The sequence below is a fragment of the Haliotis cracherodii genome, unplaced genomic scaffold (genome assembly GCF_022045235.1).
Source record: "Haliotis cracherodii isolate W230 unplaced genomic scaffold, xgHalCrac1.p SCAF_2, whole genome shotgun sequence".
Classification (NCBI taxonomy): Eukaryota; Metazoa; Mollusca; class Gastropoda; order Lepetellida; family Haliotidae; genus Haliotis; species Haliotis cracherodii.
This window is the reverse complement of record NW_027266275.1, coordinates 15,460,142-15,473,513: the sequence shown is the minus strand read 5'-3', so window position 1 is coordinate 15,473,513 and position 13,372 is coordinate 15,460,142. Positions and strand designations below refer to the sequence as shown.

At 40.3% G+C, this 13,372-nt stretch overlaps 1 protein-coding gene across 1 annotated transcript in view; it reads left to right on the top strand.

Annotated features, from left to right (window-relative positions):
* Positions 1-6,872: 6,872 nt before the first annotated feature.
* The window catches only part of LOC139469858 (ras association domain-containing protein 2-like), a 118,543-nt gene continuing 112,043 nt past the window's right edge, over positions 6,873-13,372 (top strand). The window contains exon 1 of the mRNA XM_071252168.1: positions 6,873-7,239. Within this exon, the coding sequence (XP_071108269.1) occupies positions 7,194-7,239 (46 nt within the window). The 5' untranslated portion in view covers positions 6,873-7,193. The remainder of the gene's footprint in view (positions 7,240-13,372) is intronic.

The window sequence follows — 13,372 nt, the reverse complement described above, 5'->3', positions numbered from 1 at the left end:
GTACGGAAATTTCAAATGAAAACTTTCCGTACATCCATTCAGCATAACATCCCGCAAATCTTACAAAACGAAATACTTATTTCCTCAATACATACACGGTGATGATACCCCAAAATTTCAGTGATGTTATGCTCATTCGACAACACTTTTTAACCAATCAGATCAGGGAACATACCTACTTTTATGTTACAATTGATTTCCATTAAACACAAGATTACGCCACGAGTAATACAGACGCTAGGGGTAAGGGGGCACCTCACCTGGTCCAGACCAAACCCCTGAAAATACTTTCATGGGGGTGTTAAGTGTCATGAATTATGTGTGTCAATCACTGGATCGTCATGTATGGCTAGCAAAATGTAGCAACTGCTAAAGTTTTGCTAAGCAGTTGCTACATTTTGCTAGCCATACAATGACGATCCTGTGATAAAACTTAAGACCCCCTTGATAGTTTGTTTGTTGTATATAGCAATATTCCAGCTATATGACGACAGTCTGTAAATAATCGAGTCTGGACCAGCCAATCCAGTGATTGATATCATGAGCATCGATCCATGCAATTGGGATTCTATGACATGCATCAGCCAAGTCAACGAGTCTGACCACCCGTTCCTGCTAGTCGCCTCTTACAACAAGCATAGTCGCTTTTTACGGCAAGCATGGGTTGTTGAAGACCTATTCTTCCCAGGACCTGATGGTGGTGCTGCAGGTGATGACATATGAACATTTTATCAACAAATTAATATGAGATCAACAAAGAATAAATCAGTTTGCATTTTGTATATAGTATGTTTTTTTTTATACTGTCGCATGAACTACTGGTATCTGTTAATTACCAGACAAAAAAACACATTTATATAATTACATATGTATATTCTGGTAATTGTACAAGAGACGTGTGACAAGAGAAATCCACATTTTGTTTAAACTTGTCTATTGTTGTATGGCTCTGACATCATTTAGCTGAAATTACTGAATTGCAATGGGTAGAACAACTGTCTACATGTACTTGATAATATGTTAAGATATATTCTCCCAATCCCTGACCAAACGAAAAATAACTTTATGAGAAATGCTCAACTGATTAACTACATGGAATTGTATTGAATTTGTTCTGATGACGAAAAGAGATTTTATGGTATAACAAACAACATCATTGGTAAGGGAAGTAACTCTTACAGGACTAACACTTCCTCATAGATCCATACACACATGGCGGTGCTTCTCTAAAATCATAGATATAGAAACCCAACATATTATTATTACTAGTATAATTTACTACTGACACATATTAAGGAGCACGCACATAAGATGTTCATTTGGATTGTTTATTTGTGTTTAGAAAAGGGGTGAGTGCACCAGCAATCTTTAGAAAATGATAACAATTCAATTAATGATTCTGAGATCAAACCAATTTTGAAGGGAATGAACAGTATGCGTTATTCAACATAATTCTATGAAGAAACTGAAATACGAGTTAACAGTCCAATATATTTAAAGTTTAAAACGAGACAACGCGTGCGCTAAGTATTTTCTCCAACAAGTTCCAATGTCATCATCAGGGCGAGTAAAACATGATGGAGAACGTTTTCAGGGTTGTCTAGTTTTAGGTTAAGCGTCGTCATGATAGTAAGTTTGTTTGTTTCGTTGTTTGTTTGATGTTTAACGCCACACTCAGCAATATTCCAGCCATATGACGGTGGTCTGTAAATAATCGAGTCTGGACCAGTCAATCCAGTGATTGACATCATGAGCATTGATCCACGAACATTTGGATACTATGACATGCATCAACCAAATCAGCGACCCTGATCACCCGATCCCGTTAGTCGCCTCTTACGACAAGCACAGTCGCCTTTTACGGCAAGCATGGGTTGCTGTAGACCTATAATCACGGGTCTAATAAGAAGTGTTGATGGTACCGTTTGTTGTTTTAACGGTAAATATGTGTATATTGTTTTGCGCCGCAGTCAACAATATCCCTGCTATTTCACGGCAATATGTAAGTAATCGAGTCTGGTCAGGTAACCAAAGGAGACACAATATATGGAAAACAACTTCTTTAATGTACTAATATATATTATAGTATATTAAAGACGTTGTTATCCGAAATGTGTCTACTTTGTCACCCGTCAACGTCTAAGAAATGCCCGTCACACAATTTAGATACACCAGTGTTTGATGGCATGAAAAACTAGTTTAAACCTTTGTAGTATTAGAGTTTGGAGAATGTGGTTCTGAAATAGAAAAGGTGGTCGGGTAGCCTAGTGGTTAAGGCGTTCGCTCGTCATGCCGAAGATCCGGGTTAAATTCTCCACATAGGTACAATGTGTGAAGCCCATTTCTGGTGTCCTCCGGTGCGATGATGATGGAATAGTGCTAAATGCGGCGTAAAAACATACTCACTCACGCACTCTAGACCTAGACTGGAGATGGTTACAAGATTGACGAGCATAGTCTATTTGACCACGAAATACGTTTGAGAGGGGGAGTGTCTGGAGAGTTGAAACCCATACAACAAACTAGACCATACTTTCAGCAAAATCATAATTCGCATATGGAAGAGACGTGACTGTACAAGAAAAGCTGCTCGCTCACAAAAATATATTCCAGGGGTTGAGTTGTGGTATTTGTTTTTGTTTATTTGTTGCTTAACGCCGGGCTCAGCAATATTCAAGCTGTATATGACGGCGGTCTGTAACTAATCGAATCAGGACCAGACAATCCAGTGATTGACATCATGAGCATCGAGCCAAGCTATGGGATACAAAGACTTGCATCAGCCAAGTCAGCGAGTCTGACCAACCCATCCCGTTAGTCGCCGTTAACGACAAGCATAGTCGCCTTTTACGGCAAGCATTTGGCGCTGAAGACCTATACCTCGGATCTTCACGGGTCTTGAGTGGTGGTAAGTTGTGCAAGGGCTGATCTAGCATGTATAAGGGTGTGTGTGTGTGTGTGTGTGTGTGTGTGTGTGTTATAGTGTGTGTGGGGTTGGGGGGTGGGGGTGGGGGGGGTGGGGGTGGGGGGGGGGGGGGGTGGGGGGGGTCTACACATACTACATTTGGTTTTCAAAAGGGCAGACCGCCTATGCGTATATATTTAATGACCGAATCAAACTCATAAAGACTTGACGTCATATTGCAAACTAATAAGGTCATGGATAACAAAAACAGTCAAATAAAAATACCTACTTCATGGTTCACAATAAGCTGACCTCCTATCTTGCGACATGGTAAACACGTTAACATCTTACAACCACGTCATGTGCCTGAAATTGGATTACGAAGTTCAAAGAAATTACTTTAAAGAAAACTACGTTAGGTTTTACAAACGTAAAGAAACGAATAGAACACGTTTTTTCACCAAAAAATCAACAAACTATTCAAGCAAACGGCACGCTCAGATCGTTGCTTTATTTACAGGTCCAATGCAACCCCTTGCTTGACTGACAATTGAATTACCTCAAACCATGCCCAAGCATTGGTTTAGTCGCATGCGGATCACACTAGTATAATTGCTTGTTCTCGGGTCGAGGCTGATAGATGGGCCTCCTCCTCATACAAACACCTCTCTCTCTACTTCTGTAGTCGATGTAGCACCGTGGAAGCTCCAGGGATCGATATACGGTATATCGAGTTTGTCCTGTCCTTCGCTGTAGGTAGGGTACCTGTTAACAATCCCCCTCGCTATACCGCTGTGATCGGTAATTGTTTTCATGTGGAGGAATGTCTAAGAAACACGATTCACTGTCAGAGTCCCTTATAAATGAGATAAAAGCATTCGCACAACCCGTAGTGTATATTAGGTTTAGTAAACTTAATCGATGATCGCATTGCATGCTGTGGTACTTTTAGACGTTTTCTTTCTGTTTGAACAAATCAAAATGGGTTACTCAAATATTCAGATCGTAAAAACACGCCACAAAGGAGTTTCGAAATAATGGATATTTGTTAACACCTGCAAAAAATCCATTTTCTTCTGAGAGTAGCTCTGTCACAAATCAAATAAAGTAAGCCATCACCAATGCGGACAATGCAGTAAATGTTCTGAAATTCCGGTTGCTAAAGAGCGCGAACGTAAATAGTGCCAATACTATAAACAGTGCCACGTATATACAATACCGAACAGCTATACTATTTCGTTTAAGGTCAACTAAAGTTATTTGATATACTTTGACAAATGATGTACCATTTGTAGTGTGTTTATTTATAATGATGTTCTGAGACAGAGGAATGTTGAGTTTGCCTTATAATTCATCACAGAACGATATGCGTTATCATCGTGTTCCATGACACTTTTCAGACTTCGAACATGCAAACCCATCGTTCCAAAAGGCTTCACTGAGAATTGTATTGTCTTCCGTGGTATCAAATTCACCCTGCATTTCAGTAATATGCCATTAATAAGAATTTCCTGAGTTAAATAATAACAGGGTACTTCAAATGCTGTGTATACATTTCTGCGACGAAGGTCAAGCCATTGATGTTAATGTACGGGTTCGTGATCGGTTTATGAGTTCTCCGCATGACTAGAAAGTAGTTTAGCAAAATCACGTAAAGTAATCAGATCACAACATTGTGACATAGGGGTAAGATAACACAAATTATGTTCTGGGAGATAATTGACAGTTGGAAGTTCGCAGAGTGAGTGAGTATGGTTTTACGCCGCTTTTAGCAATATTCTAGCAATTTCACAGCGGGGGCTTCACACACTGTACCCATGTGGGGAATAGGGACCCGGGTCTCGGCTTGACGAGCGAACGTTTTAACCATTTGGCTACCCCAACACATGTAACACTTCACACACAACCGTCGCCCAACACAGCCGAGCTACATGTAACACTTCACACACAACCGTCGCCCAACACAGCCGAGCTACATGTAACACTTCACACACAACCGTCGCCCAACACAGCCGAGCTACATGTAACACTTCACACACAACCGTCGCCCAACACAGCCGATCTACATGTAACACTTCACACACAACCGTCGCCCAGCACAGCCGATCTACATGTAACACTTCACACACAGCCGTCGCCCAACACAGCCGAGCTACATGTAACACTTCACACACAGCCATCGCCCAACACAGCCGAGCTTCATGTAACACTTCACACAGAAGCACACCCTTGTGAATTTCCGACAGAAATGACTCCCAGTGCCTTATGCACGACGTTATGAGGCTGCTAAAATGGATCGGTAACTTGGCCGACTGCGTGCCATCGTGTCCCGACGGCGATGGCCTTTGCTCATACTTTCCGCCACTGGTTTGCCTGGTCCAGACTCGGTTATATACGGCAATATATGGCTGGAATGTTGCTAACAGCGGCATCAAACAACATTCAGTTATTCACCGATACATAATATGCCACCAATACCACCAAACGGCACGCGATTGCCATAACAACATTATATCGAGAAGATCGATAAGGTGGGATGGTATCGGAGGAGGGAGAGTGAGTGAGTATGGTTTTACGCCGCTTTTAGCTATATTCCAGCAATATCACGGCGGGGAACACCAGAAATGGGCTTCACACATTGTACCCATGTCGGGAATCGAACCCGGGTCTTCGGCGTGACGAGCGAACGCTTTAACCACCAGGCTACCCGACCGCCCCTCGGAGGAGGGAGAAGGGGGTTGCATATTGGCAACACGCGACATCATCACATGTTTAAATATCACGTTTGGCTACCCATGACATTTACCTTGATCAGCGGGGCGGTGGGGTAGCCTAGTGGTTCAAGCGTCACGCGTCACCCAAAGGCCCGGGTTCGATTCCCGACATGGGTACAGTGTGTGAAGCCCAATTCTAGTGTTCCCCGCCGTGATATTGCTGGAATATTGGAAAAGCGGCGTAAAACCATACTCACTCACTCATCAGGATCGTGTATTCAAGTATTGCGTATGACAGCTATTCTACAGGTTCGAACACGGAAGGGGTCAGAAAAGGTGACCAGTGACTGGTAAACCTGTGTAAAACTGGCAAAACAGTTTCTGTTTGAGTGAGTGGGTATTGTTTTAAACCGCTTTTAGCAATATTCCAGCAATATCACGGCGTGAAAACTCCAGAAATGGGCTTCACGCATTGTACCCATGTCGGGAATCGAACCCGGGTCTTCGGCGTGACGAGCGAACGCTTTAGAACACCAGAAATGGGCTTCACACATTGTACCCATGTGGGGAATCGAACTAGGGTCTTCGGCGTGACCAGCTAACACTTTAAATAACCACAAGGCTACCCAACCAGCCCAGTTTCTGTTTCTGTGGTGCAATTTCAGTTGTGCTTCCTTGCGAGCTGCATTTCATGTCATGACTCACATGGAAATAATTAAGCTAAGTTAGACCGTTTCGTCAGACAGGTGGTTGATTAGCTGTTGCGTGTATATATTTAACGTTTGATATAAAAAGTAAGTACATTGATATACATGCGCGTATTATTTTCACGTGACCTTTAATTTTTTTAAAACGGTGATTATGTCTCGAACTTCCATTAACCTTTCCCGAACACCGTCATGGAAGGAAGTAAAAGTTCATGGATGAAGACCCTAATGTATTTAACCTGGGAATGCTCACCGTGTGCACGGCATGTCCGCCAGGGTCACGCCTACAAATAGCCAGTGTCCAGTTGACGCGCTGGTGACATGTTCTCACAGGCAGGTCCATACTTGGACAGGAAATTGAGGAATGCGAAAGTGTTCAGAAAATAGCATTTCAAACGCCTAGCTCTCAATCACATATATTGAGCGTTTATCGATCTTGCGTATGTCTGTGTTCGCAGAAGATTCCTGTAGTGAATGGACTCGTCCGTTGCTGTCCTGTGCGAACTTGCCTTACCTATTGTCTTTGGTAGATGGATCACCCCGATTACTCTTTGCTACCGTGGTTTGAGTTTTTTCAGTGAGATCGCATGGAAATGTAGAGGATCAACGGCACACTTTCGTCTGAAAAACCACAACGCGTAAAAGCATTAATAATTGAACGCATTTTCAGCCAGAATCACTCAGTGGATGTACGCGGTGTCACAGCCTTCGGAACTATGCCGTAGCGGTGTCATGGGCGAAGAGTAACTATACACACCTACAACGCTTCAGTGAATTGTTTGTGTTATATTATTATCAACTGGGCCGTGTTTCGGCTCGGCTCTAACAGTCAATCTGGGGGCAGGGCGCAGTTCACCCACCCCAGACATGCAAAGCAACGTATGCGGGAATTGCGGGCGCCCCGTGTACTTTGGTAAGTGTTTTAACGCTTATTTACATTTGGTGATTTTCATGTTTGTATGTATATTTATGATTGTTTATCATCGTGGGTCGTAGTGTTTATGTTTGAAGTATATTAAACCCAGTGACTGTATATTGTGTCAACTTTCAACGTCCATTGCATAGCTTCCGAACAACTGTTGAATGGGGGCTGTTGCTGTCGCCGGTTTAACCTGTGTGGAACAGCTGTTGCACGTGCATTACTTACCTGTAATTAATATATGTCAACCTGCGTAGTTATGTGATGTATGAGTTCAATTGGTGTTGATTATATGATATATACGATCAAAGGGTGTTCCATGTTTCGCAATCGGAAGCTTACTGTCGTTCCGCATGGCATGACCACGGGCAATAATCAAGTGATAAATCAACCATACACGAACAGCTGATATTATGAGCGGTGCGATCGACATGCTCTAGTAGTTGGTATATGTTTCAGTACATGTCATGTTTATCCCGGCAACATGTGGACTGTCTTCAACCCCGTATAGTACATGGTGGAGTGTATTGTCTCATCCTGATCATGTTTCGGTAGATTTATTGCGTGTTTATTGATTATATATCAAATCTCCTGGGACAGCACTGAACTGGGAGGACGTCGTTTAAGGGCAGCGAGATGAAACTGGACCTTCTGTTTGTTTAATGACTGTGGTGGTTGTTGTCATTTGAAAATGCTCGTCTTGACCTATATTCAGTAGTCCATAACTTTACGTGCAGCATACATAATGCCTTCTGCAGTACCTGCCACACAAGTTGTTTAAACAAGCTTGTCAATCAAACACCATTTTGAACCAGCGTCAGCGTAACAGTTAATTACCACACTGATTAGATGGGTATTGTTTCGTTGCTATCATGTCAACTTCGAACTCTTGGTATGCAATCATATATGGCTACACTAGTATCAGTTTCCAGTGAAAGATATGACTATAATATGTTATCACATGTAAATGTCTGTCCAGTTCACTCTCATACACTTTGTGTACTTAAGGATGTACTCGTGGCTATAAATTGTGTGTTAACCCAATGGGTAGGTCGTTTTCAAAGAAGCAAGGTATGTGCTTGAAAACATATGTACACAATGCTTGTCTCGTTTCAGTGCGAGTCGAGTCGTGACACTTGGGTCACTACCCCTGAATAAGTTTCCTTGACATGTTTCCATTCAGTATTTTTTGCATCCAAATACAAGCTGCCATTAAAATAATGAATAGAAGGCCTAGTCACATTAAGATACTCACGCCCTTTTCTGCTTTGTACAGCATCAAAACTTATGTAAAATTCATAAGATTATTTTTAGAAAGTGTGTTATGGTGATACATTTAAATGTCACTCAAAGAAATGTTGTTTCCATCAGCTGAGACACAAGTGCAGCAACTCTGGATGGTAATAGTGTTTTCATGGTCAGATGAGAACCTGAGACTTGGTAATGTCATTTGGAATAATGGTGGGCTGAATAATTGATTTTCTTGGTCTGAATATGTAATTATGGAAATGTTAATTTTTATGAAAGTGTAAGATGAGTTTCATTTTTATGTTCTGGCTATTGTTTTTAGAAGTGTATTCAGCTAAATGCAAATCAAGAAGTATATTTTTTTACAACCTGCAATTTACTTCTAGTGCCTCACACGCAGCTTGAGTTGTATACTTCCCAGGGAGATGAGAATGAAATCAAGGGAGCATGCCCCTGTGTGGTATGGAGATATGATGTAAACTAAATAACTAAATAACTAAATAAAACTCAGTGGGATTGGTGTAGAAATTCTGCCAGTTGTATATTTACTGGGTGGTTAATATTTATTATGATCATTGATGATAAACTGGGTCATGATAGGACATTAACATGTGAACAGAAGCAGGTTCTTTCTTTTTCCTGTTTATGGAAATATTAATTCATAATGTATTTATAATGAAAAGGATAATGCTAACTGATTACTAAGTACAAAACATACATATGTGGAATTGAAACTGATTTGAATATATATGTATACATTGCACATGAAATCCTTAACCTGAATGACAATCAATGACTTTAAAACTTTTTATACTTCTGTAATAACATTGAAAAATAAAACAGAGATATCCCTCATGGTCAATAATTTAATCCCTAAATTGATACACACTTATTTACACATATGGCTTAAAGGTCTGATTGAATAATCATGCTGAAGTGTTGGGGGTTGCAATGATTTTATACTTATTTATATAAAAGAGGGGTGTACGACTTGATAATACAGACATACTGTACAAAGTAGTGTTAAACCAAACTTATTAATCATGTACAGTTAAATCACCCACCCTACAACCCAGACTAAGACCCCAGTGACTATTTCCTGTTCTGGCAAATGAAATCTTCCCTGCGTGTAAGACGCTTCCAGGATGACGAGGACATAAAGGCTGCCACAGAGGCATGCTTAGAGGGTCAATCTGCGGATTTCTATAAAAGTGGTATTAAAAGCTTGAAGGACAAATGGAATAGGTGTATTGAGGTGAATGGAGATTATATTGAATAATAAAAGTGCAAAAGATATTCTGCGACTTGGTCTTATATTGAAGTTGCAAAACATATTGAACGCCCCTCGTATATACTCCATGGCAAAATAATTGTGGTCATTATAAAATTATAATTAATATTTTTTGGTAATGATGTTGATCTGGGCACCATGGTTCACAGCCTGGAAGTCTAACTGAGAACACAACAATGAACTACTTCTCAAGATAGAGGAGAGTATGGGAAAACATAAGGTCACACATAAGACTTTCTGAACCCTTTCAAATCTCTTGAGGGGAACATTAATAACCACATATTTCACTTTAAATGAGCACTAAAGTTGGTGAGCTGGGTTTAAATTTGTTTAAATTTCAATTTAAAAGTCTTTCCGCGATTTACAGTGAAATGCAACCAATTTACGATAGTGGCAGAATCGGAAAATTATGCTTACAGGGATGGTGATATATGCTATGGTGCAAGTCGTGAAAAATAGGAAACAAGGTTTGTGGTCGGGGCTCAAGATTAGGGTTGGTATGGCAACCAGAAACATATATTTGTTTTTTGTCTTACGGAGTAATCTTTAAAGCAATAGAGAAGAGTTTTGTGAATGTGCTTTTGAAGTATAAGTAGCAGTCAGATAACAGAGTGGTTAAACCGTTCACTTGTCACGCTGAAGGCCTGAGTTCGATTCCCCACATGGGCACAATACGTGAAGCCCATTTCTGGTGTCGCCTGCCGTGATATTGTTGGAATGTTGCTAAATGTGGCCTGAAATCATTCTCACTCACTCACTCTAAAATATAAAAAATACGAACACATGAGTTACTTTTGCCTTTGTGTTTCATTAAAAATACCATTGATCAAGTACCCAGGTCCCAAAATGATCAGTCCTGAAGTCAAGACATTTTCTCCAGGTGACACCTAAAACTATCAGTGAGTTTTTGTTGGTACTGCTTGTTACATGTGACTAGCCATGTCAATACCGGCCGCTGAAGTGGCACAGTGTCAACATAATGATAGATGACCTTTATCTTGGTGAGAGAGTTCCCATCCTTGCTGTCGTCATCACGTCATATCTACCAGGGTAAACACCCAGGCTGAGAGGCTGTATCAGACATGGTTATCCTAGTGACAGGAAATGGATGTTTCTCACGACTGTCAGTCTCATGGTGCATAGTAGTTACCCTGCTGATGGGAACATGTTGTGCAATGCTGACCTGGCTGATACAGTCCAGGGTTGTGATTATGGCCGACAACAATGAAGAGAAAGTCTTTTTTTAAGGAAACACTTTTTGTAGGACTGACACATTTTTTTATGGGAATAACAATGTTATTGTGTGCTGTATTAAACAAGTAAGCATTGGTCAGACTTGCTGACTTGGTTGTTGGACTGACACATTTTTTTATGGGAATAACAATGTTATTGTGTGCTGTATTAAACAAGTAAGCATTGGTCAGACTTGCTGACTTGGTTGTTGGACTGGCACATTTTTTTATGGGAATAACAATGTTATTGTGTGCTGTATTAAACAAGTACTCATTGGTCAGACTTGCTGACTTGGTGGTATGTTATTTGTCCAAATTGTGCAGATTGATGCTCATGATGACAATCACTGGATTGTCAGGTCCAGACTCGATTACCAATGTCTGTCTTATATCTGGATTATTGCTACGTGCGTCATTAATAACAAACGATCATGGTTTCATCAAAATAAACACATTTGTGACGTCTCATGTGTTACAGATGCACAATTTGCTTTAAAGAAACTGTAACAACTTTGAAAAACTTATCAAAGTAAAAATATGTTCACCTGGAAATGTGTTAAGCACCATTCCTTCTTTATTTGAAATATCCAGAAATTCCATGTATTTTTTTATATTGATCTCACAGAGAAAATATCTTTTATCTGCTGAAACATTAGTATACGAGTCATGGTACATTTTTCCAGATGTTCGCACATACAGAGTCGTGTTGTTTGATGTATATATGTAGATACGGAAACAGTGTTGAGCCTTTTCCCCAGAGAATAGATGGACATTATTATTGGAGTTGGGTGTAACATCGCTTTTAACAGTATTACAGTTATATTACGGCGTGCCAGCTTAATGTGGGAGGAAAGCCTGAAGTGATGTAGGTCTCAGACATTTACCACTTCGGTGAAACCCACGAGGACGGGTATGGTGCTGACAAACCTAGAAACAATCAGGGCCATCTGGGATTCGAACCCACAATCATAGGTTTCTGGTGTGCCCAAGGGACGCAACTCTGCACAGCGAATCGCAGCGCCTTAGACGACTGGGCGACCCGTCCCCACGATGGACATTATTAAGTTGCTGTGACATGGTACATATAGAAACTGTTTCGGGCTGGGAAGTGTTAGTTAGTTAGTTAGTTAGTTAGAAGTGAAATATTGTATAATGAACTCCATGGAACTCCATGGTTACACTACAAGTCACTAATGTCACTAAAGTCACGCATTCCTTCCAAATTTTTTATGTTTGAATAATGTCAAATTAACTTCAGTGTATGCATGAACAGATCGTTTTATACGTGCATCTAAACACATTTTGCCATAGCTACGATCTAACTATTCCCAAGTGGACATTTTGTACCCATCACTTGAGACCTACAGCTGGTACCCGGGTAGAAAATTTGGACTCGTCCCTAAAACCGCTACATCTTTAGGTATGTCAGCTCTTGCGACAAACATGCGACACAGTGGGGCTCTTCTACCAAGAAATACCAAAACAGGTCTGTGAATGGACATTGAGGGATATTATTGAACTTAAAAATTCAATCTAGTTGCACAGTTAGTTTATTTTTTTGGAAGTGAATGAATAACACTATGACTAGTGATGACTGAACTTATTTTAATCTCATCAAATTTAAACCGTCTTCATCAATACAAAGATTTGTCTCCGCCAAAATATATGTTGAAGCTATCCAACAAACGCTCATTCTCTTTAGAAAGTATTCAAGTCGGCCTGCGAGATTTGACAGACAAATATAACTAATTAAGAAACAGAGAGTCCAAACAGGTTCAGCAGAAACAACATCCAGACATACTCCCACCTTGTGGATGTCCACTGATGTATTGCTGCTGCTGCTGCTGCACTGAGCGTGATCGGTTCAAGGCTTGTGTAGTTATTCAACCCTGGCTGGTAAACACTAGTAAGCTTTAACAAACTAGGGTAGGTCAGCTGTTGTAAATACAACCTTGTGCATATTGTCAGTTTCTTTTCTGTTGGTAAATTTTGTTGCTTGATTAGAACGTTAGGATGTTGTATCTTTGCAAGAGGTGTGGATTGTGGAATTATGATTTTAGGCGAAATGGTTTGTTTTGGGTAACGTAGGGATAAAATATAGTGAAGGTTGTTTTTGCTTCGTTTGATTTAATAAAACTTTGTTCTACTTTCCTCAAAACAACTAATACTGACTTCTGTTGGACAGTCAATAGTACCGAACCATTTTGAATGTAAACCTTCATATTTCTCTATCATTGTATTTATCAATATTTTATAATGTGATTTTGCTGATATTGAAGAAATATACCTTGTATTTATGACAAGTTATTCTACATAAATTGATGAACACATATATTTTAATATCCTAAACGTGCTC